The sequence below is a fragment of the Ursus americanus genome, chromosome 2, assembly GCF_024610735.1.
Source record: "Ursus americanus isolate L20-20 chromosome 2, mUrsAme1.1.p, whole genome shotgun sequence".
In the NCBI taxonomy this organism is placed as follows: Eukaryota; Metazoa; Chordata; class Mammalia; order Carnivora; family Ursidae; genus Ursus; species Ursus americanus.
Window position 1 is genome coordinate 100,511,789 of NC_142128.1, and position 24,177 is coordinate 100,535,965.

A 24,177-nucleotide genomic window follows, 5' to 3' on the forward strand; every position below is an offset into this window, starting at 1 on the left:
AAAAGCAGCTCAAAAAAGGGACAATAAATGCAAAATAAAAAAGAAAATCTAAGTAGTATGAAATTAGTTTTTTATTTTTACCTCAAAATAAATGCTTAACATTTTTCCAAAACTGCAACTGAAGGTGGGCTCGTAGAAAGAAGGTGGACGTCGGCCCTCCTCCCCGGGAAGCCAGTAAGGCAGGCAGCCGTTCTGCCGCGGGACTAGTCTAGACACCCCCGCCCCCACCCCGTCCCACCCCCACCCCCACACAAACAAAGGATCTGAAAAGCTGGGGAAAAAAATCGCCAAACACGTGAGCGAACGTCCGTAGAAAATCCTTCCTCAGGAGCGCAGCGAAGGTCCGCTCTCCGGCGGCTGCGCGGTGGCCCCGGTGGTCCGGGAGCGCGGGGCACCAGGCACCTTCTCCCCGGGCCCCGGGCTGCACCGCGGCCACACGCCCGAGCTCACCACAGGGACGTCTTGAAGTTGAACTTGAGTTTCAGCAGGTATCTCAGATTTACCTGAGCGATGTCGTAGACGATGTACCTGGAGGGGACGCGTGTCAAGGAGCACGTGGTTTCACGGGGGCCGGTGCACGCGCCGCCCCCACGCCGGCAATGCCGGGGGCGGTCTGTCCCCCCGCGGAGGGCACCTGTGGCGGACGGAGGGGCTCCACGCGGCCGCCCCCGGTCATCCGGGTGCCCGTGAGTGACCGCAGCCCCACGGCGGCCCTTGGAGCGGAAAGCCCGGCACGCTCACAAAAGGATACTCGTTATAGAGCAGGCAGGTGTCATTAACGCCGGAGGAAATCCCGGTCCCCAGGGGGACTTCCACGCCATCCATAGTGATGCTGGCTGAAGGGTCAGGGGTCGTCTTGCCCAAACCTGCACAACAGAAGGCGTAAGTGACAGGACGGTGAGGACGGAGGCTGAATACATCTCAAGTTGAGATGCATTTACTGTCGGGTCCACGCGTCCATTTGAAGGACACACACGCATTCCACACTCCATCCTGCTCCCAGATATAAACCCGTAGTTACAAACCAAGCTCCCAGGGCGCGCGTCTTACCGATTCCAGTAAGCGCAGAGCCACCCCCCCCATCCTAATTCTGCCAAGAGCCGTCACTTCAGCCTGGCAGGGGAGGCCCTAAACCCTCAGGCGCCCTGAGCCCCAGAGATCCCAGACGCCCCAGGCAGCGCCACGTCGGAGACGTCCCTCAGCGCCGCAACTGAGTCACCTTAAAACCCAGAGCAGATGCACCTGATTCCCGGGGCTCGAACGGGGAACTCTATGTTGGCATTTGTGACACTAGTGGCAGACAGGGCGTGACCTGATTTTCTAATGAACCTCCAGCTGTTTTCCACTAGCCACAGGCGCGCAGCCTGCTAGGGGGAGAGGGCGCCCTCCCCATGCTGTCCTGAGCGCCCGGGGCTGGAATGGCGGTTTCGCAAACACGGTACCTTTGACGCTGTGCTTGCCCTTGGGTAGCTTGCTGATGTGTGAAGCATGCTTTAGTTCGTACCTACGCGAGAGAGGACCGTCTCAGAAGGGCCTCCGATGACCCTGGGCTCTCAAACCACCAGTCTGATGATCAGGTGGCCAAGTGAGAAGAATCCAGTCCTCCCCCCACGCCCGCTGGGATCTCCCTCCCACCCTGGCTTCGGGAAGTGAAGGTGCAGTCCCCCCCACCCCACAATGAAGGGTCCGTGCCGGCCATCGCTGCTACAGGGCCACTCTGTTGTGGCCGGCCACTCTGGAGGTTTCTCGGCCTGTGAGCCCCAGGCCCCTGCTCTCCGTGTCACGACGAAGGGACCAAGGCAGACCCCCGATGCAGGCAGGACCAACCAGATTTTTTTTGCAAGGAATCTGAAACTGGGATCGACTCCAGTTTGATCTGAGTTGCTCCCAGACACAAAATCTAACACCTGTGTGCACGCATGCGTGCTGGGGGTGACCATCCTTCGTGCAAGTCAGCCCAAAGGATGGGCGCTGCCAGTTCCTGAGGCCTGGCTGAGTTCCTTACCCTGGGTCTTCCTCGTTCACTTAACTAAAACCTGTTTCTACCATTGTGGCGAAGAATTTCTAGGGTCCCCTCCCGGCCAAGGGGAGCTCTCCTTTCTAGACCCTCCCTCCCCCAAAGCCAGGCTGACTCACATGTTTCCGAGGGCAACTTCTCCCAGCAGGATCAGGCCGATGGGGTCAGCCTGGGATGTGTGGCAGTAATTGGCGCTCTTGGAGACCATGTCGGCGAAATAGATCCCTTTCCCAAACATGTAGCCTGTCTGGAAGGTGGGAAAAGGGCCACTGAAGACCTTCTGAGGGCTGTCCGGGGCACCACCGACCTCCCGAGTGCTGACCACGCACAGAGGCCGAGCTCACGCGCCAGGCTGTTCGGACCCGGGTCCTGCCGGGCACCCAGGGCCGCAGCAAGCTGCTTAACCTCTCTGCACCCCGCTTTCTTCCTCTCTGAACTGGGGAAAGAACCTCACGGGGCCCTTGTGAAAATTAACCAAGTTAATATGCACTCAGATCAGTGCCCGGCACGTAGAAACACCTGACAAATGGTGGCTATTATGTTCCCGTCCTTCTGTCAAACGTGAGGTTCAAGGAGGTCAGGGCATTTGCCCAGGTCACGTGCTAGCATAAGGCACTGCCCCGCCACTCTTTGCTCCCCACTTATTACAACTGGGAGGCGAGAGGCCTGCAAGACCGCCTCCGAGTGCCCGTCCGGCGGGTCACCTCTATGACCCAGGGGGTGACACATCGACCCCTCATGTCCGGGTAGGGCCTCACTCACACCCTCCCACGGTTTCCTGAGGAACACACCGGGGCTCATGGAGGTCACCAGGCGCAAAGTGGCAGAGGCAGGTCTGGACTCAGCTTGGCTTGTGGCCTAAGCCTGTTGTTTGCATGTTAACATACCCGTCAGCTCCCAGGGCAAGGCCCAGACCCCTTACTTTTTTTGTTCCAGAAACTACAGCTGACAGACGTGCAGCCACGTCATCCAGAGTTAGGGGCAGGAGAACGAGGTGAGATGCTCTCTGGGCAACAGCCAAAAGCTTATCTGGACACGGGCCCCGCAGCCGCCCCCTGCCCAGCCCCAGGCCAGCCACCTACCACTGGCGCCTCAGGCGGGGCTATCCGGAGGCCCTGGGACAGGATCCCGGCGAAGTTGGTGGTCCTGGACCCGTGCCACAGCAGCCTGCGGTTATGCAGCTGCCGGAACGGCTTGTAGCGCTGGCTCTCGCCTTCGCGCTCGATCTTAAAAATCTGCTCGGGGCGGGGGGGGTGGGGGGGGAGTGAAGGGAACGAGACACCAGAAGCCATTTGTTACCCTACAGCAAGATCTACCAGACGCAGGAGAACGGGCCAGCTGTCCCGAGAGCTGGAGGACGCGGCCCGTCGCAGGAGGAGAGGTGGTGGGTCAGGTGGGGACGAGCCGCCTAGGGCAGGACCCTGGGCAGGACCCCGTCTTGCAGTGGTGCCCCCAAGGCGCTTCTCTGAGCGTCTGTCTGATTGTACCTTCTGGTTCTCAAATGAGGCTTTGAGATCGGAAACGAACACAAAAGATTAAGCAAAGAACAAAGCCACCCCCAAACCCTAAGACTAATTTTTCCTCCCCCACGAACAGTAAGTCACTTCCTCTAGTCAGTTAAAGAGAAGCAAACTGTTCTTTTCTGCCCAGGCCCAGGCTGGAGGGAGCGGGCAGGAGGAGGAAGATTCTTACGTCAACGACTTCCAGGTCGTACGCGTTGTGTGTGGTCGCGTGAGTGTTCTTAACATACTTCCTGATGGTCTCCGCTTCCTCCGAATCCCTGTCCACCACCTAGAACGTCGTCGTGGAGTCACAACGAGGGAGACCCCAAGCAGAGCCACCCAACACAGGGGCCAACAGATGTCCCCCAGCCACGACTGCAGTCAGAAGCCGCAAGGACCCCATACACTGTCGGGTTCTGAGGAGGAAGACGAACGCTCCATGTGTTTCTGAATCCTCAGGGCCCTGCACATGGTGGCTCAGAGCTTCTACCCGCCAAACCACCACCAATCCGTCAACGTGATCTCCGCCACACAACATGAGTGTGCCACAAGAAAGGCTGTGCTCTCTTCTATTTTTGTGTTCTTAGCCAAAGTGCAGAAAGCCCAGGAATTCTGGTTTTCCTCACAGCTTCTTAATTAAAAGGCTTCAGAATTGTCAACAGAAAGAATAAGCCCTTCACAGAAAACCATGCCATGGCCTTCCCATCAAGGTGTCCCCGGGACCAAAGAAGTGACATCTGGTGGCTTATTCTACCTGGACCCGCAGAGCTATGCCTTGTCCTACGCAAGAGGCTCTCTTCAGTGATGTGAACACCCCATTCCAGGCTCACGGGAACCTAGCCACACCGCAGGGTCTCAGGAGGCGAGACACGGGACAGACCACGCTCACGGTCAAGGCAAGCTAGGGCTGAGGCAGGGTGACTTCTGCCCCTGCATGGCCACCTTGAGCCGAGAAAGTAGGAACCCAGGCACCATGTTCTTCCTATGGCTGCCAACAGGCACTTCTGCTTCTGAAACAGGCGTGACAAACCTTCTAGACCTCATGCCACACAAGATCCTCTCTAGATTAAGGAAAGATGGAACTCTCTGGAAGGCGGCTCAAAAACGAGTCTCTGCATTAGAGGCCCTGGCTTGGAAGCCTGCCTGGCCAAGGTGCTCATTTCCAGGTGAGACGCTCTGCAGGTCTCCAAGGGTCGCAAGCACAGCATCTGGGAATGTGCTGGAAGGCCGGCTCCTGGGCGCCAATGATGTTTTAAGGAGCTCTCCAGGAGAAACACTGCTGTTGGGACAGGCAGTTTAGATGCTCCAGACAGGGGCCTGTTACCTTAATGTCAGTCTTCAGCTTCTCATAGTTGACGTCGATGGGGTCCTTGCTGCTGTCATCAGAGCCTCCCCTGAGCAGACTGTAGGCCACCTCGATGTCCAGCAGGTTGTCCAGCATCTCCACCTTGGCCTGGAGGAACAGATGGAAAACCTTGGGCTTGGGACCAGGGTGAGGGAGACACATCTAGGTTCGGCAGAGAAAACCCACACGCGGGTAACAGAACAGAAGGTGCAGGCGAGGCCTCCCAGCTGGTGGGGGACAGTCTGTCATCCACCCGCTGGCTTGTAGTGAACACCGCTGGAACTTCCTGGGATGCCAAGGGGGGTGTGCTCCCTGGGGGACAGGACAGCCAGAAGCTACAAGGCTACAGTGAGAATGGGGGTGGGGGGCTATTGCTGGCTCCCTGCAGAGGCAGGGAGGGAAGACCTATGTTTGGTCTGTGGTCGGTCTCCACCCATGTGGAAGAAATCCTACTTCAAAACGAGGACCCAGAGGTGGTCCTCCCAGCACTACCCCTGCCTTGAGGGAGCGACACCCAGACCCATACCTCCCTCCGGAACCCCCGGCTACCTGCACAGAGTCCGCGTTATTCAGGAGCGGGGGCTTCTTCATCCCAAAGTCATGGGGGATCAGGGTGTAGAAGCGATTTGAGAGATCCAGGATCTGGGAGTCACTGCTGCCCTGGGACACCGCCTTTGGGGGAGGGGACAGAGACTGAGACGCGAGTCTGACGTGGCTCGGTGTTGGCACGAGCCACGAAACGCAGGGAAAATGTTTAAGACCAGCTCCTGTTGGTGTCATGCCGGCCCCAGGATCCCCCTCCCCTCGTAAACTTTCATTTCTATGAAGACCTGTTCGGTTAGGGACCTGTAACACCACCACCCCCCCTCCCCGCCCCCGCCCCCATGCAAGGTGTCAACAGTAGCATCTAGGTGGTGAGCTCATGGGCACTCTTAAAATCAACTGTTTGAATGTTTGGGAACTTTTCACAACAAAATAGGGGGAAAAAACCCCACCGCTACGAATTCTGGCAGCATCCCCCCATCCACGGATCTTCAGTTTTAAGGGAAGGATTTCTCTTTTCTTGCACCTGAAGGCCCAGGTGGCCACAGAGAGAGGCTAAGTTCCCTTCCTGCCACAGTGCCCATTCGTGCTCCGTACGCAGAAGGTACTCAATAAATGCAGACTGAGGAGCTGGACTGCTGTGATGCTGGGTGGGAACCTGGGTGGCCAGAAGGTGGTAAAAAGGCCACAGCCTGGCCCCCTGAGGGCCCCAGCACCCCCCCCCCCTCAATTTGGGTCTGTGCCGCAGTCGGCTCTGTGCTGTGGGGAAGGGGCCTGGGCTCAGAAGCAGTTTTCACTGGATCTAAGGGCTATGTCTCACGGCCTCCTTTCTAGAACCAGCCAGAAAATCTGCTTCCCGAGTACCCCTCCTCCTCCACGGGCCAGGCCTGCACCCTCCCCCAAGGCAGACCGGGCCACTGGTGGGTGCCCGGTAAGGTGCTGATCAATGAGCACGAACCAAAACGAGAAAATACTTTGCTCTGAGATTTCCTAGTAACTGCAAAATAATTTCAGCCTCTTTTTCAAAGATTTTAGTTTTACGTCATTTCTACACCCAACATGGGGTTTGAACTCAAGACCCCAGAGATCAAGAGTCGCACATTCCACGGACCGAGCCAACTGGGTGCCCCAATTTCAGCCTAACTTTTAAGAATCCACAACATCCGGATGTTTCTAGGAGGCAGGAGAAGCAAATACCTTACCCAGCTTACAGGGAGCTCACTATGTATCTGATTACTGAACACACGGCCATCTCGTTAGTTTTGTGACCTCTTACTGTACTTACGGAATTAAAGAAACCTCCAGGTCTTCACGCGTTGGGGCGTGCCACCTCACTACCTCGCCCCCGCCCCCCTTGAGCCGGAGCTCGGCCCCGCCTACCTGCTGCACCTCACTAAGGATGGAGTACGCCGCCTGGATCTGCCTCTTGCTCAGCTTTCCCAAGGGCATCTTCTGAAGGTCAATCTGCGGAGACAGGGGGAGTCTTCCCTCGCAAAGCTGCTCCGTGCAGCGGACCACAGGCCAGCTGGCTTGTGCCCCCTCGGGGCTCCTGAGACCCAGCCCTGCCTGCCCCGCCGGGTCTGTTAAGAAGGTCCTGCTCACTTCGTTTATGGCAGCGAAGAGCCAACAAGGGCTCCCCAAACCCACACTCCGCGTGTGCCAGCCCCGCCCAACTCCCACCCGGTGGCAGAAGGAAGGATGACGGCCACTCACGCAGCCTCCCCTGGGGTCCCAGCTGAGTAAGGACCAGGAAGCGGTGAGAAATGGTTTTGTAAGTACACGCTCCTGAACATCCACATTTCTGTTCAAATTAACGCTTTTTCAAACCAGTTTCCCTGGAAGGTCACGTGTTACCCTAGCAATACGGCTTCCGCTCACACCTTAGGAATCACCATCAACACAAGTGGCAAGTATAGCGGGAAAAGCCCGTGATCCGCACCCCTCGAGAGGCGACTGTGCTCAGTCTCGGTCTCCCACCCGGAAAACGGGACCGTTTTCCTCCCAAGGCGCCCACACCTACTTGGGGAGTGGCCTGTGTGGCTTGTGCTCTGACCCCCTCCTGAGCCCCCAGGGCTCAGGGCGCACCTCCACAGCTGCGGCGGACCACAGATGGGGCTGTGTAAGCATCGGGAACACGGAATGAGCAGCAGCACGAACCGCGGGCCGGCGGCCACGGCGTTGGATACCGACCACACGCCCCTCTTCCCTCCAAGCTACAACGTCTCCACCCCGAGGGGAGATCTGTTTCTGGGAAGTTAAGTAGCCACAGCTAGGTCTGGGCAAGAAGGTGGGCCAACTATTTCGAGACGAGAGCAGGGCATGTAAAGGAGCACAGCTTCGTTACTACAGACCAGACCCTGGCTCTGGGAGCCACTCCGAGGAAGGAGCCACGAAAGCTCTTGGGGGGGGGGGGGCAGTGCTCTGAAGAAAGAGCCAACTCCCAACTGTGGGGTTTCGGTGCCAATTTAAAAAAAAGGTCAGGTCTCCAGGCCTGACCCTACTCACAGGCCATAAGGACAAGAACAGGGTTCACCCAACACAAGCCACCCCACTCCCTGAAGAGCAACCCGCAGTCCAGCCCCGCGGGAAGTGGAGGGAGGCCGCACGTCAGGGGAAGAGTGGGCATCCCGCTCTTTGCACACGGCCCACAGGCTGCCCTCTGGCCAGCTCTGGCAGCATGGCCCCTGGCCTGTCTTCCTGGGAAACGAGGTCACCTGAGTGAAAGCCAGCACAGGAATGACAGGTCACAGGGAGACACCTGGTCTGGTTAAGAGTTGAGAAACTCTACGAACCAGGACACAGAAAGCTGGAAACGACACGTGGGACATTTCTCCTACAACATTAAAGGCAACGGGAGACCCTCTTCCCCACGCCCTGCACGCCTCTCCCCCTCTCCTGTTCCTGGGCCCACGTCCCCGGTGAGCCCGTCCATAAGCCATCACGCTGATCAGCCCTCCCGACAGAGGTCGCTGTAGGGGTCTCTCTGAACGGGACCACACAAGCCCTGGCCGTTTGCAAACCCGTTAGGGGACCTCCAGAACTCCACACTGTTCTCTAACAGCAGCCAGGCAGGGACCATCCTGCCACGGGTTCCACACTCAACTCCCGGGAAAGCCAAGCCAGGCTAGAGACCACACAGGGACACCCTGCGCCAAGCAGAAGAACAGGACCAACACACCCCCCACCCCCAAACTTCTTAGAAGCAGTAGTTCGGTCTGATGCCTCAACGTCAGGAGTTCTCCACACTTTGTCAGGGCCGCTCCTTTCACTGTAAATGGGCTACACGTGGACTTCCGGACGACTCTGGCTGGCCTGCTCAAGAGCCACGCCTGCACACACTACCACGGCAGCCAGGGGACACGTGCAAGGGGACGGGGACCCGGGAGCCAGCTCACTCCGGCACACTGTCCAACTCACGGCAAGTCCGTGATCCTTTACAAGGGCATGGGTGCCCCGGGCCCAGACTCCTGGCTCAGTGTCAGGCGGAAGGACAGGCGGGAGACGCGGACATCCGCCCCCCCCAGCCGCCCCCGAGCTTGCCGATCAAACGAAGAGCACAAGAACCTCGTATTCCACCATGGCTTTCTTCATACTCTCCACGTCAAAGATCATCTTAATGAGCTCCTGCACTGGCTTGGGGAGCTTGGACTTGGTGCCGGGGTTCACCGTCAGCTTCTTGACCGCCTCCTCGTCCTTTAGGGAAAAGAAACCCGGTCAGAGAGCCCGTTCGACAACCCAAGCAAAGTGGTGGTGGCATCTGGGCCACAGATGAGGGAGCCACAGGATGGGGTGCCACCAGCAGCAAAGGCTGAGTGGTCACGGAAAAGGCTGAGGGAGCGGCTGCCATGAGCGTGGGTCTCACCAGGATCAGACACTTCCCGTGCACCCCCAAGTCCCTGTGGCTGCTCCAGATCCTTCCCCCAACCACCAGTGCAAGCACCCAGCTCCATGCCTGCTGACCTGCACACACCCTCCCCCCCAATGCCTTCCCCCCTCCACACCCATCCCCTGCCCACCCTGGGAACCTGCCCACGGCCCACGCCGCCACCCCGGAAGCAACAGGCAGCCACCAGGGCAAACCATGGACCAAAGGGACACTGGACTTCTCCCCTTTCTTATACTGCCTCACCCCAGGGCCAACCAGACGTTCCTACAGCCTTCTATACAAGGATCCAAACCCAGACCCGTTTCCTGCCACACAGACCGACAGCATGAGCTCTCCATCCCCCACTGCCTCCCCCCTGCACCCTGCGATCACACTTCCTGACGAGCTAACTGCACGGGACTGCGCACTCCTGCTCTCTGAGGAACCAGGCTAAGTCAGGCCCACACGGCACTGGAAACCTCTGAACGGCGGGAGGGTGGGGACTGCGCCCTGTCCCTCACAGTGTCCCTAGCAACTAGCCACGTCTGGTATTTGCTCTGAGTGAACGTTGATCCTGACATCTGCCGAGCCTGCCTGGGCTGCGTGGTGCACCATGCGCCGTGTTCGTGCGCCTGGCTGTGACTGTCGACTACACTTCACGTCCCAACACGGAGCCTTCAGCACTTTCGTGTTCCCTGCTTCCAGCTCCCGGGAAGGCCAACTGCTCACGGTTAGAAGCCCTATGTAAATGCATATACTCTGGGGGCGCCAGGGTGGCTCAGGGGTTAAGCGTCTGCCTTCAGCTCGGGGCGTGATTCCAGGGTCCTGGGATCCAGCCCTGCATCAGGCTCCTCCGCTGGGAGCCTGCTTCTCCCTCTCCCACTCCCCCTGCTTGTGTTCCCTCGCTCACTGGCTGTCTCTGTCAAATAAATAGATAAAATCTTAAAAAAAATAAAATAAAAAATATAAAATAAATGCATTACTCTGTGACCGGGTACCTCCCTCTCAGGTGTAATAACCACAGAGCTATTTATGTACTCGGTAGCACCGTTACAGATCATTTACACGCCATGAACTACGGCCTCTGACCACCTGTGCAGCCCCAACAGGTGCTCTAGGCCAGCGCACCCGAACTCAGCGGCCCCTGGCCCTGAAAGACGGCCGGTCTGAAGGGAGACAGACTGCAAGGGCTGAAAACACACCCGATTCCAAAGATTTGGTTTCAAAAAAGGGGGGGGAGGGGGGAGGAAAAAAGGAAAATAAATTACTAAGTTTAGTTTCATGGTCTCTTTTTGCTTTTTAAAATGCAGCTACTGAAATATCGAGGCTACGTGGGTGGTTGTGTCTCTCTACTGGCCGGCATCCACCATGAGCTGCGGGGGAGAACGGGGTGCTCGCGACATAGCGTGCAGGGCAGGTGAGGGAAAGTCCAGTTCTCTGGTGAGGAAAAGTCCCCGCGAAGGGACAGGAGCGCTAAAGACACACACCGTGATTTTAACGGCACTTCACTCTGGGTGATTACCATCTCGTGTCTTCGTCTTTCTCAAAAATTTCTAAAACATTATTTTTGAAATCAGAAAAACTAACCAGTAGGAGGCACTGCTGAGTCAGACAAGCCAGGATCTCCACCTCAACATGACAGACAAGGTAAATTCTTTTTTAAAAAAAGGTATTTTAAAGTAATTTGCACACCCAACGTGGGGCCTGAACTCACAATCCTAAGATCAAGAGCTGTTACTGAACGAGCCAGCCAAGCACCCTTAAATTCCATTTTTAATGGTGAGAGCTCATGTTACTCTATAGAGAGCTCCCCATCTGAGAGGCGTTGGGCCTCAAAGATCGAGAATTAAAATCTTTATTCATCTATAAATTCCCTTCTTTCTGTGAAATGAACGTGCCCCTCCCCCCCATTAAAAAAGTACAGCGTCCCTTGAACAGGTTCAGACTGCGCGGGCCCACTCGTACGTGGATTGTTTACATTTATTTTTTTTTTAAAGATTTTACTTATTTATTACAGAAAGAGTGAGCATGCTCACAGGGGGGTGGGGCTGAGAAGGGCAGAGGGAGGAGAGACGCCCCACTGAGCAGGGAGCCCGGCACGGGACTCGATTCCAGGACCCAGAGATCATGACCTGAGCCATGAAGGCAGACGCTTCACCGACTGAGCCACCCAGGCGCCCCTGGATTTTTTTTTTACTACATGAGCGCCTGGCTGGCTCAGTAGGAACAGTGTGTGACTCTTGATCTCAGGGCTGTGAGTTCGAGCCCCACGTGGGTTGTAGAGTTTACTTAAAAAAATAAAAATAAAAAATCATGAAAAAAAGTGTATTTTCTCTCCCTAGAATTTCCTCATAGTATTTCCTTCCCTCTAGCTCAGCTGATTGTAGAGCGACAGCGTATAACACGTGTAACAAAAGGAGCTGAAATCAACTTACGCTATTGGTAGGGCTCCTGGTCAACAGCAGATGTAGTTAAGTTTGGGGGAGTCAAGTTATATGTGGATTTTCGACTGCCTCACAGGGAGGGGTCAGCACCCCTAACCCTAACAGATTTTCATGTAAAAACCAGGGTAAGCACCTTGTCAGAACAGATGTCCACAAAGGTATCAGCCAAGAGATAACGGAAGGCTATGTGGTAACATATACAGGAAGATGAGCCCCAAACGTGTAACAGAGGGGTGCCTGGGTACCTCAGTCGGTCAAGCGTCTGCCTTAGGCTCGGGTCATGATCCCGGGGTCCTGGGATCAAGCCCTGTATCGGGCTCCCTGCTCAGCGGGGAGCCTGCGACTCCCTCTGTCTGCCGCTCCTCCCGCTCATACCCTGATAAATAAAATCTTAAAAAAAAAAAAAAAAGTGTAACAGAAATGATCAGGAGAACATGTGGGACCCAAAACTGCACCCCAGCAGAGCCCAAGTCACTGTAATTCTATCTTGATGACAGACCAGGTCCTATGATCTATGAAGAAACATGGGGTCAGCTAAGAAGCCACACCTGGAATCTGAGAACCACTCCCCGTTGCACTGAGGGAACAACTTCAAAGATGCCCCCACATTCTCAAAATGCCACCACCGTTGTCATCTGAGCTCACGTGTCACTGTGTGGGTCTGACTCGTGGAAGGAAGCGTGTTGGGCTTGATTCTATGCTGCTTCTGTGTCTGTTAGCACGACCGTGTGGTTTTCGCTCTTTACCGCAGTCGCACAGCAGTGCGCTCACCCTGCATTCCTGGGCTCAGACCCCCTCAGTCGTGGTGCGGAAATCATCCTGCACCGCTGCACTCAGCTCATTACTACGCGGTTAAGAACTCCGCGTCTATGTTCCTAGGGACATGGGAGCCTGGCTTCAGAGTCCGCGTTTAGCACCGGCCTCCCGTCGGGAGTCGGGAAGTGTTCCCTCCTCTTCTATTTTGTGGGAAGAATCTGGGAAGGGCCGGTATTCTTCTCTGGAGGTTGGGTAGCATTCACCTCTAAGGCCCGGGACCTGGGGCGAGGTTCGGACACCACGGCACCCCTTCCTTCTACTAGAAGCAGACGATGTGAGAGCAGGGATTACCTGGCCGTAGTCAATCTCCAGGGGGTAGAACTTTTTGGGATACTTCGTGAAGTTCTTGGAGTGCCAGGCGTTCCCGGTTTTCTCTTCATACAGTTTCATGAAGTGCTCGATGGCATCCTCCTTGGACGGCACTCGTTCTAGCTTGTTACTGCCGATCACCGTGCCCACACGGCCCCACGACCTGAAGATCCAGTACCTGCGAGGGCGCAGGGACGACAGGAGCATCGCATACAAACCTGTGGGTCGGCCGCTCACGTGTCGGGAGCTGTGCCCCTTCGCCTCATCCCGCTTGGGGGACAAAGAGGTTCGACCCCCATGAGGATGCTGACGGACACAGAGGAACCAAAGAAACACTGCAACAAAGGACCTTTACTTGTGATGAAACGGAGGATTGGGCTGTCGCATCATAACCGTACTGGTGAATGGACCCTAGAAAATGCCAAAGCACAGGTTACACTTGGATCTGGCAGCCAAGCCTCCGGAGCAAACCCTGGGGCTTACAAACTCTGACTTTCCGAAAACTCCCAATTTCACTCCTCAAAGCAGCACAGTAAGCGTCATGTGAAAGGAAGTCTTGTGCTCACGATGTGCAGCCACGAGCGACACACTCGAAAGATGCTGCCGGCTCTGGGCTCAGACCAGAGGCTGCGATGCGACCAGGTCGGGCGGCGTGTGTGCGTGTGCACACGCGTGTGTGTCAGTGGCATGCAGGCCAAGCCTACAGGTTCCGCTCTTGGTTCCCAGGCAACCGGGGGCCCACAGCACTGGTACCCGAGGTGCTGCACTGTTCAGCTTTGGGGGAGTTCATTTTTCTCAGTGGAAAGAATGCAGGACGTAATTTTTCTGTCCCAGTGAGGATGTATCAGAACCTCAAATACAGGTGCGTCTGGGTGGCTCGGTCGGTTAAGCATTTGACGTCAGCTCAGGTCATGAACTCAGGGTCATGGCGCTGAGCCCCGTGCCAGGCTTCTCCCTTCGCCTCTGCCCCTACCCCTTGCTTGTACTGTCTCAAGTAAAGAAAATCTAAACAACAACAACAAAAAAACGAAACTCAAATATAAGATTTGTATGTACTGCTTTTTTCTTTTTAAAGACCTTATCCGAGGGGTGCCTGGGTGGCGCAGTCGTTAAGCGTCTGCCTTCGGCTCAGGGCGTGATCCCAGTGTTCCGGGATCAAGCCCCACATTGGGCTCTTCCGCTATGAGTCTGCTTCTTCCTCTCTCACTCCCCCTGCTTGTGTTCCCTCTCTCGCTGGCTGTCTCTGTCAGGTAAGTAAATAAAATCTTAAAAAAAAAAAAAAAAAGACATTGAGAGAGAGCAGGCGAGTACACACAAGTGGGGTGGGGTGGGGTGGGGGGAGAAGACTCCCTGCTCAGCGGGCTTGATCCCAGGACCCTCAGATCATGACCTGAACTGAAGGCAGATGCTTAACTGACTGAGCTACCCAGGTGCCCCAACTTAAATGCACTTTTAAGTAAACCAAAAATTCAAAGAAAATCTGGGGCTTCCTGGAGGTTTTCTGGGCTTTTGCCCAGGTGCACAAGCACTCATTCTCTGGTCGGGTTTTTGGCTGAAATGTTTGGGAGGTGCTATACTGAGCTGACCTGAAAAAGTGTCCTGACCCAACAGCCCACGTCGTCCCTTCACTGTGAAAACCAGTAAAACAAGGCCACCAGAGCAGGTGATAAACCACATGACGATGGGCTTATTTCTTCAGAAAATCTAAGTAGCCTACCAGGTACTTTGGACTTTGAGGGTTTCTGATATTCACTCTTGGATCAACGTGCTGGTGACAAGCTAAGGCAATGGGAAGAACCCAGCCGCTTGGTGGTAATAAGCGGCCGCAGGCCAAGGCTTCCCAGGGGTGGACGTCACGCCCCCGAGGCCGCTGCTGCACAGCGCCCGCCTTTCATCCATGAACCAGAGTTCCAGTGGGGAAACTGCTGCCACTTGCTAATGAGAAAAAGTCCAGGTTAACCCACGAGAGTCGGGCCTAGGGAGTCTGAAGGAACATTAAAAGCCAAGTTCGGGCCCTGTGTGGGTACAGGGGTGAGACGCTCCGGATTCCGCTGTAAGAAGTGTCTCGGGAGACAGTGGGACAGTGCGTCCCGTGAAGTTGGGGAGCAGGAGGCCAGGCTCTGTGGGGTGCCGGCGTCTTCGGTCTCGTCAAAGGCCTCACCACACCCCTCACAGGCACACCCCCTTCATGGGGCCACCTTGCAGCGACTCCATCCTGTCCCCAGAACGCACCTGCTTTCTTTGTCATCCTCCAGGAGCTGCAGCTTGTAATAGGAGTTGGTTCCCTTCACGATGTCCACCAGGCCGAGGGTGGCGCTGAACACCTTCCCACCTTTCTCCAGGACATGCGCAGAATGTTCCAGACCTGTCGTAGAGGCAGAGCACCTTGTTTTTTTCTCCGAGGGGCCTATGAGCTCAGGGAGAATGGGGTCTGCAGGCAGGGGGATGCACACCCGCCTGGACACCCTACTGCCACCCTCGGGAGGCCACCCACAAGACCCATGTGTCCTCAGGACCGGGGAGCCCAAGCAGGCAGGAGGGTACAGGTGTGGTCTGGGCGCCGCCGGTCTCCTGACCACCCACCCGTCACACTCCCAAGTGCTCACCCGAGTCCGGATCGACAGCAGCTCCACCTTTGAGAGTTAATTTCATTCTCTTCTCAGATTTGTTGATGCCTTGGAAGGAGACGAGACAGGAAAACATTAGAGAGAAATGAAACCAGAAAGTAGGGGTAGGGTGGAAAGTGGGGTGGGCGGGCGATCTGCCACCAGGGCTCACCTTCCTCCTTGACGGGGCCCTTGCTCTTCTTGGAGAGCGCAGCCCCCGACTTTGCTCTCGGGGCTGCGGGCTCCGCGGGCTCCACAGGCTCGGCCTTCACCTCGGCGCCCCAGGGTGCCAGGACGTGGGCCGCGAGCAAGTCCTGGAGGCTCCCGGTAGAGTCGGACAAGTCCCGGAGGAAGTCCTCGGACACCACACGGATGCCGGCCTCTCGCACCTCCTCCATCTTCTTGCTCATCTTCTCCACCTCCTCTGTTCAAACCAGGGGCAAGAGCAGCTGCAGCGTTAGCATGAAGTGAAGCCAGAGCCTGACCGACCGCGCCCCCCATTGCCTAGTGCCAGGTGCACGCCGGAAAGGAGCCGTGGTCTGACGGCGGCGCCAGCGTCCCCAACGGGAAGGGAGCATGTCCCTCTGCAGGACCCTGCATGCATGAGCGTAGGTGCTCCCCCATTTGGCAGGATGCCGCTTTATTCTGCCCATGATTTCCCTGACACGTGGAAGCTTCCCAGTTGGAGTCCTGCTGGTCCGGTCTTGCTCTCGGTGCCAGAGTCGAAAATCACCAAAACCAAGGTCGAGAAGCTCACCGTCTGTGTTTTCTCCTACCAATTCTATGGCTCCGCGTCTCCCACCCAAGTCTTCAATTCATTCTGACTCAATCTTCGTGAGCCGTGTCAGGTAGGGACCCGGCTTTCCCCATCGTGAGCCCTGGCTCCTCCGTGGGAGATGAACTGACCACGTACACGGGGGCTTACTTCCGGGCTCTCTGGTCTGTTCCGCTGATCTACGCGTGTTCTGACGTCAGCTCCGTACCATTCTGATTACTAGAGCTCGTGATACAGTTTGCCATCAGGGAGCGCAAGGCCTCCTGCTCTGTCCTTTCTCACGATGGCTCTGGCGATCTGGCGTACGTGTGGCTCCACATGATTCTGTGAACCCAGCCTCAGGCTTTCCCAGGGACCGCTGCGGTCACCACTCTCACGCTTGCAACTCCTAACCTGGTAAATTACTTCCCTCCGATGCCGTGAGAGTTTTTTCTCTGAGAGTTTCTCCTGTGCTGTCGTTTGGAATGTATTCCCGTCTCTTCACTTTGCCTCACTCTAGCAGTTTCTATATCGGCTGACGAAGCAAGCCCCTCTCCCGGCCCTTAGGCAGCGCCCTCATGCGGGTCCGTCCAGTCCTGCCCCAGCTTTGTGGTCCCGCAGACTCCAGAGCTTGCCCACACCCCCAATGGTTGCAGATGTGCCAAGACTGTTAGTGTCCCCAAGGACAGTCTGGCCGAGAACAGCAGAGGGCAGCCTTCGGCTGGGGACAGAAGGCACGCGCGCACACACAACAGAGCGGCTTTGCAAAATACAGGTGCTGGTTTCCTTTAGCAAAGGACCAAACAACGCTGCTGACCAAAGAAGACACCCATCGGGGAGCACCCTGTGGGTGCCACACCGCACTCAGCACGTCCCCCCTCTCAACCTCGCCATCACAGGAGGTATGGCACGTCCCTGCTTTACAAACCAGACTCAACTCACTTTTGGTACTGATGCACAGGGAGGCCTTGTTGGCTGTGCCCGTCAACTTCCCCCCAAGTTTCTCGATCACAGCCTTCACCTCATCCTTGTTCCGGGAGAGTTTCCCGAGAGTCAGGATCTTCATGCTGGACAATGGCTTATCTGGGACAAGAGAACAGTCGTCAGGCCGTGAGGTCCCAGGCAGGCCAGGACACCCTCAGCTCCCCTTTACTCAGTATCCCCGCGGGAAAAATCTATGAAAGCAGAGGACGGGACAGGACAGCATGTGGACAGCCTGTCCTGTCCCTTGGCACTCAGAGGACCAGGCCAGGGTGACGATGACGCTGCCCCATGAATGGGCTGGCCTGGCCAGCGGGGGCTCCTGGCCCTGCCCCACAGGCAGACCGGGAAAGCTGCATGTGGGGAGCACGAGGCTGCCAGTGGGATGGGAAAGGGAGGGGGAATCATGTGAACTCCCAATTACTTTTATTCTTTTCCCAACTCACATCTAAAAATAAACTGCAATTTCTTACGTGATAGTTATTAATTAACCCCAACAAACAAATCCATGTCCTCAAGAGCAGTTACTCAAAGCTTTGGTCAGCAGGACACTGAGCAGAACCCGGCAATCGACGGGTCCAGCACGGACCCCAGACCAAAAAGGCCTGCGAGAGACCTGTGCCTGTTTGTGGCGGAGGTGGACCAGTGCTGGTGATGCACTCCTAAAACAAGAGGACCCGGACGGAGACGTCCCTCAAGGCCTCCCTGTGAGGACAAGTCGGCGCTGACCCTGCACACGCACCTGTGCCCAGGCGACAAGCAGTAAACGCAGAGTGACGACACACACATGCGCCTCCCCAGGAGACGGCAGGCCATCGACAGGCTCGCGTTCAGGGTCGGACCTTGTCCCCCACCCACCCAACTGTGGCCGTAGCCTTAGACTCCACCAGGTGCCTTGGACTGAAGAAAGGCAACGAGTCTCTTCAGCAGACGGAGAACCCCAAACTGGTCTCACGGAGTCTGCTGGTGAGGCGTGTTTGCACTCGCATTGGTCAGTCGGCACCTGCGGCAGGCCAGGCACACGGCAGGTCTGTGTGCAAGAGCCCTGAGCATCCCGTCGGATTCAGGATCACTGACGGGGCAGGGTGGCCGGGAGGCGGGAAAGCAAGGTCCGTCGTGTGGGCAGAAGAACATTCGGAATGTCGTTCCAGGTAAGGCCCAGTGGGCCTTTCTTAGGAGACCGCCTCCCAAGCATCTCCCTCCTGCTGAGGGGAGCAGGGCAGGCCTTCCCCACAGGATCGGCAGACAGAGGACCTAGAGGGAGACCATCCTCCCGCTCAGGTCAGGGCCCAGCCCTCCCCGCACGGCCGGCCCAGGGCTGTACCTGACGGAGCGGAGCTGTTCACAGCAGCGGGCGCCGAGGTTGTGGACGGCGGAGCCACCGCGGCCACTGGGGCACTGGTCTCGGGGGGAAATATTCGGTCCTGCCTTTTGATCTTCAATTTTTTGAGGTAAGAAATCTCTCGGAACTCCTAAAAATTTAAGTTTCAGTTAAGAAACCAGTTCTCCTTAGAAATAACCACCTGCCAGAGCCAAGAGGATTTAGCCTGTCCACATTAAGGAACCTCTTTTTACTTCTCGTGATCAGGGATGACGTAGAAGACGTGCGGCTGGGGAGGCTCAGTGGGCTAAGCGTCCGACTCTTGGTTTCAGCTCAGGTCGTGACCTGAGGGTCGTGAGAAGGCGCGCTGCGTGGGGCTCTGCGCTAAGTGGGGAGTCTGCTGAGTTCTCCCTCTCCCTCGGACCCTCCCCCTGCTCTCTCTCTAAAATAAATCTTAAAAAATGATGTGAGGCTTCCAGCAGTCAAGTACGTAACGCTGTAAACAAACCGCTTATTTCTAGTGCTTCCGAGTTCATAATGACACAGGCACGTGGGTGCCGTAAGCAAAGAGTTTTTCCTTAAAAACAAACCAACAAAACACAAAATCAGCTGACGACGTGGTCAGGGGCCACTGGGGCAGCCGGACTGTGACCTCTAGGCCTCACCCTCGAGGGGCCCCTCACAGGTCGCATGCCCACCCGAGACTGCACGCGCCGAGAGTATTTCCCGAGAGGAAATCAGGGAGTTTCTCTCCCTTCCTAGAAGGGATGGTGGCTGCAGAGAGCCCGACAGTGTTCAACACGGACTCTGCCAAAAGCTCGGTTTACCTTCCTCCCGGGGACTGACAAAGGACTGTGCTCCAGGCAGTCACTCCAGGAGCATCTGACACACGGAGTTCAGGGGACAGTACGGTCCCTACCTGCCTAGATCTTCACGGGATCAAGGAAGAGCCCATTCCTGCCGTACCCATGCTCAGTGAAAGCCCCAGAGAAAAGGGGCAACGGACCTTCTCCAACACACGCCGAGCACCTACTGTGCCACGGATCACGGTGAGGTTACAGTTTCTTCCCTCGAGAAACAAGTTCAGTCTTAACCGGGTCAGATATAGAAAAGCTAACTTTAACACAGGAGCTTAAGCTCTACAACGAACACACCAGCGTGACACAGACCGGGAACTCTGGGAGGGCTCCTCGGAGGCAGTGACTGCTCGGATAGCTAGGGGCTGAAAAAGCAGGGCTCAAGCAAAGACACATGACCAACAGACATACTGCGGTACGCTGGCAACACTGGCTGGTTAGTGTCCTGTTGCTGGGAGTGTGAAGAGCTGGACAGTGTGTGTGTGTGTGTGTGTGTGTGTGTGTGCGCGTGCGCACACGCACGCATGCGAGCAGAGGGCCCACAGAGCGGGCAGGTTGTGGGAAAGGCAAAGCTGACCTTGACTCTGTGGGCCACGTCCCGGGGGCAGCAGACTCACACGGGGCTGTGAGTCCAGGACTGTGCACAGCCGGCAAGCGCTGTGGACCTGAAAGCAGGTCTTACACGTGCAGGCACCTTCAAAAGTAAACATGGATGCCGTGCAACTGGTACGAAAACACAAGACGGATCCCATTTCTTACCACCTTATTTTCTCGAAGATGGTAAAAGAAATACAAATGCCACAAATGGGCTTGCACCACTGGCAAACACAGAAAAACTCGGAGAGTATTTTCCCGTGAAACGGGGAATCGGTGTGAGGATACGGGGAGTGAGGCGGTCAGAGCTGTTTCTGAGCGACCCCTCAAGAGAAAGCACGGAGGCAGAGTGGGCTGGGGTGTAATTTCGGCCGCAAGCAGGTGAGGCGAGGGGGCCGCGGGAAAGCGAGTTCGGCGGCAGGGAGAGCAGGACGCCCGAGCGCCCACTATGTGCCGCCGTCCCGCAGGCTCAGCCCCCGCAGTTCGCACGGGCAGGCCACCCGGCGCCGGCTAGCACGGAGCCTCCGTGCAGGCAGAGTCCCCCGTCGAGGTTCTGAGTGTTTTGCATCCTGAGAATTCAGTATGAATTCAGAGGGGACCAACAATAGGAGGAGCTACTTGAACTCTAGACCCAACCCCCGCCCAGCACTAAGGCAGGAAAACCTCCTCAGGAAAAAGCCTCCCATCACGGAGGGAGGAATCATCATCCATTTGTGCTCCGTTCCGTCCCTCGTGCCTAGAACAGAGCCCGGCACCGAGGGCGCGCTCAGATCAAGAGGCAGGAGGGTTTTATCGGACAAACCCGTGCTCCCACGTGTGCGGAGCCGCCAACGCAGCTTCGTACTCTGAGTGTGAGGGTGGCCGGGGAACATGGCACGGCAGTTGTGGGGACTCGGAGCATGGACAAGCCCAGAAGGTGGGATGGCGGTGTTCTTCTGCTGAGATCCCAGAACCCACCCCCCACCCCACTTACCTTTGGGGTCACCCAGTCCTTCCGGCTGGGGGTCTGGGTCTTGACCATACACTTGGTCCAGGCAGTGACGTCGCCCGTACAGTAGTAGGCGTCGCTCTTGAAGACCAGCTGGCCCGAGCATTCCTCGCAGGGAAGGAGGGCACCGAACACCATGCCATCAGCCACGCGGTCCAAGATCTGAAGCCAGGAAAGGAGAAGCTACAGAGAAGGACACTCACCAAAGCGGGCAGACCACACTCACGGAGAGAGAAGAGGGCTCGCCCTGACACGGACTCCCAGGGGCCGCTAGTCTACACGCAGAGCTCAGGCTTCTCTACTCTGAGACCTCCCGTCCACACGTGAAGCACCACAGCTCCCCCATCCCTCGGTGATTTAGAAATAAAGGGAGACCCCACATCAGGCTCCTCCGCTATGAGCCTGCTTCTTCCTCTCCCACGCCCCCTGCTTGTGTTCCCTCTCTCGCTGGCTGTCTCTATCTCTGTCAAATAAATAAAATCTTAAAAAAAAAAAAAAAAGAAAGAAAGAAAGAAAGGGAGAGCCAGAGCGTCCCCTGCTCCTGCGCAAGGAGCTACGTCAGCCAGGGAAACTGGTGGGGTGCTGGCAGGCCTTCCCTCACGAGGGGAGCTCCACGGCCGCCAGATCTGGGCCTTAAAATGTGGGACACAAACACACAAGGCAAATACACGGCCCACCCTGGTCTCCCCGCAAGACTTAAACCCAGGGCTGATGTATGGGGCAATCTTCCTGCCCCTGGACGCCATGACCACGACAGCCCTGACCACGCCACAGAATTGTGGCATTTCCCCTCCTCCTGATCAAAACCAGCGGGCGTCCCAGCGGAGGGCCTCCCACACCGCGGGGGGGGCAGCTCACCGCCGACTCCCCGGAGGGCACTTGCTGCTTGTTGAAGATGAGCAGCTCTTTCAGGTCGTTTGTCGAACACGCTTTCTTTAGCTCGTCCTTGATGTTCCAGATCAGCTCGTTCTGGGCCTGCGGACAGAGCCAGGCAGCTGACAGACCAGCTCTGTGCAGAGACCCCACCAGAGGGGGTCTCACCTGCCTCGCTCAGCCTCCAGTGGGGTCCTTGTGCGTCAGCTGAGCCGCACCTCCAACCCGGTCCCCTGCAGGGAAGCGGCCCCGCCGCACTCCGGCGGCATTCCAGTTCCACCTGGAGCATGCCGCCCCTGGGACCACCCCCCCAGACAGACCCCACGGCAAAGAGCCGGGGTGCCCGGGCTCCTCAGCCCCAACATTTGCACCCAAGGACACGGGGCGTGTTCTCCAACCTGAACACGGGTGGGGACCACTCCCAAGCCCCCCGCTGGCCTCCACAGCGTATCACACGGGAACAGACGTATGCGTCGCAAGACACGGAGTTTCTCCAGCTCGGGGGCCAACAGTCACGCAGTGCCCACTCTTTGTGAGGCTCTGAGCCTCTCCTCACCACCACCTTGCCTGGGACGGCATCGGCCTCCCCGTCAGAGCACGGGTGGGGCGAGCCTCCTCCCTCGCTAGGGTCCCCGGTCAGCTACTCACAACCTCCCAGGGGCAGACCGCACCCCTGCAAACCGGACAGAAAAATGCCAGCCCACCGACCCCATGGAGTCACTCTCCACGCCAAGTGAGGATTTTAACGAGGCCTGTTTTGTCTTGTTTTTTTTAAAAAAAGATTTTACTTCTAAGTAATCTCTATCCCCAAAATGGGGCTCAAACTCATGACCCTGAGGTCAAGAGGTGCAGGCCCTAGCGACTGAGCCCGCCAGGCGCCCCTCGAGTGAGGAAGATAAAGCAACCAGCAGAGCGACACCGCGCACACACACGTCTGTTCCCGCTTCGCCGCATCTGCCCCCCCCTCCCCGCCCCGCCCCGCAGCACCTGCACCGTGTCACCAGTCACGGGGACCGGGGAGTGCGTGGCAAGTCTCGTGGTGCAAGTTAAAACCGAGGAAGCGAACTACACCACCAGCTTGACCGAGGCCAGGGAGCATGTGATTTTCTGACATTCTTTTCATCTCTGACGCCGCTCAGGAGAACACACGGGGCGGGGCAAGTGCAGAGTAACACCAACCACAACCCACCGCCACCGGCAAAAATGGAATCGATCCTCTCACGAGAGCGCCGAAGCAGGTGGAAATCGTGTTCCCAAGACCGATGCCGGCTCTCCCCTGCTTTTCATTTTCTTACATATTCCAGAGCCGCGGATACCACGCACGAACGTGTGTGAGCGACCAAACACCCAGCACTTTCTGACCAATCATTTTTACTTTGCTTCAACACACGCGTCATGAACACAGCGCTGAATCTCTGATCCGTGACTGTGGACTCAACGGGCGGTTCTCTTCTCTTTCACTACACACCTATCGCTTTTGCACAAGAGCTCTCCATTAAAGAACTAGGAACAGCCCTGTCTCTTCCAGGCTCCTGTGCGTGCCACGCAAGTCTGGCACCCCTGAACGTGACACTCCCTGTGCAGTGCGTGCCAGCGACCCTCCAGGTGCAGGACACAGGGGGCCGTGAGGCTGGGGAGCAGCTGGTCCAGCCCCTGGAGCCCGAGCGGGGCTCTCCTTCAAGCACGAAGGCCTGCTCTGGGGGTGGAGGGAAAGCCGTGCTATTTCACCACTGCTCCCAGTTTGGGAATTCTTGGAGGTCTCGGTAAGTGGGATGCACACGCCCCCCAGAACTTTCCTCCCAGAACGAGGGCAGAGAATTTAGAGAACGATGAGCAGAGACCCACAGCTCAGAGCTCACCTTGAGGGCCCTCTCAAGCTTACTATCCTTGTCCTTTTCTTTTTTAGATTTCTTCTTGGCCACTTCATCCATCCCATCCACCTCGTCGCCTTTCCTCTTTCTGAAAGAGACATGGGACGAAAAAGAGCCATCAGAACCCTGGAACCAGAGACTGGGTGGAGATGCAGGACCTTCACATCCTTGCAACTCCTGTCTGCCAGGCCCCGACATACCACGTCTCACTCTGCCGCCAGGAGCTCATGGTCTGCCCAGGCAGTATTGGCGATGGGCCCCACATACTTTGCTGCCAAGAGGCGGCTCAGGGGTGACCCCAGGGCCTTGGAACTGCCTGTCCAGGATCCATGGCTCAGGCCCCATCTGACATGAAAACCCCCATGTATCTCTCGGCACGAATGAAGCAGCTGGAAGATTCTGGCAGGGACTGTGTTGCCGAGGGACTGGGATTGTGGAAAGATGAACCACTTGTGCCAGGGGCCGAGCCTTTCAAGCTAAAGCACAGGGCT

The 24,177-nt window shown here is 56.9% G+C and overlaps 1 protein-coding gene across 1 annotated transcript in view; it reads right to left on the reverse strand.

The window, feature by feature from the left end:
* Window positions 1-53: 53 nt before the first annotated feature.
* PARP1 (poly(ADP-ribose) polymerase 1) overlaps window positions 54-24,177 on the reverse strand; it is a 38,371-nt gene continuing 14,247 nt past the window's right edge. Inside the window, exons 5-23 of the mRNA XM_045796662.2 lie at window positions 23,675-23,774; window positions 21,801-21,917; window positions 20,928-21,104; window positions 18,507-18,654; window positions 17,144-17,284; window positions 15,620-15,871; window positions 15,448-15,516; window positions 15,074-15,206; window positions 12,824-13,019; window positions 8,972-9,100; window positions 6,788-6,871; window positions 5,414-5,536; window positions 4,844-4,972; window positions 3,710-3,808; window positions 3,100-3,252; window positions 2,137-2,264; window positions 1,443-1,504; window positions 752-866; window positions 54-528 (exon numbers count right to left, since the gene is read on the reverse strand). Coding sequence (XP_045652618.2) covers window positions 447-528; window positions 752-866; window positions 1,443-1,504; window positions 2,137-2,264; window positions 3,100-3,252; window positions 3,710-3,808; window positions 4,844-4,972; window positions 5,414-5,536; window positions 6,788-6,871; window positions 8,972-9,100; window positions 12,824-13,019; window positions 15,074-15,206; window positions 15,448-15,516; window positions 15,620-15,871; window positions 17,144-17,284; window positions 18,507-18,654; window positions 20,928-21,104; window positions 21,801-21,917; window positions 23,675-23,774 — 2,437 coding nt within the window. The 3' untranslated portion in view covers window positions 54-446. The remainder of the gene's footprint in view (window positions 529-751; window positions 867-1,442; window positions 1,505-2,136; window positions 2,265-3,099; window positions 3,253-3,709; window positions 3,809-4,843; window positions 4,973-5,413; window positions 5,537-6,787; window positions 6,872-8,971; window positions 9,101-12,823; window positions 13,020-15,073; window positions 15,207-15,447; window positions 15,517-15,619; window positions 15,872-17,143; window positions 17,285-18,506; window positions 18,655-20,927; window positions 21,105-21,800; window positions 21,918-23,674; window positions 23,775-24,177) is intronic.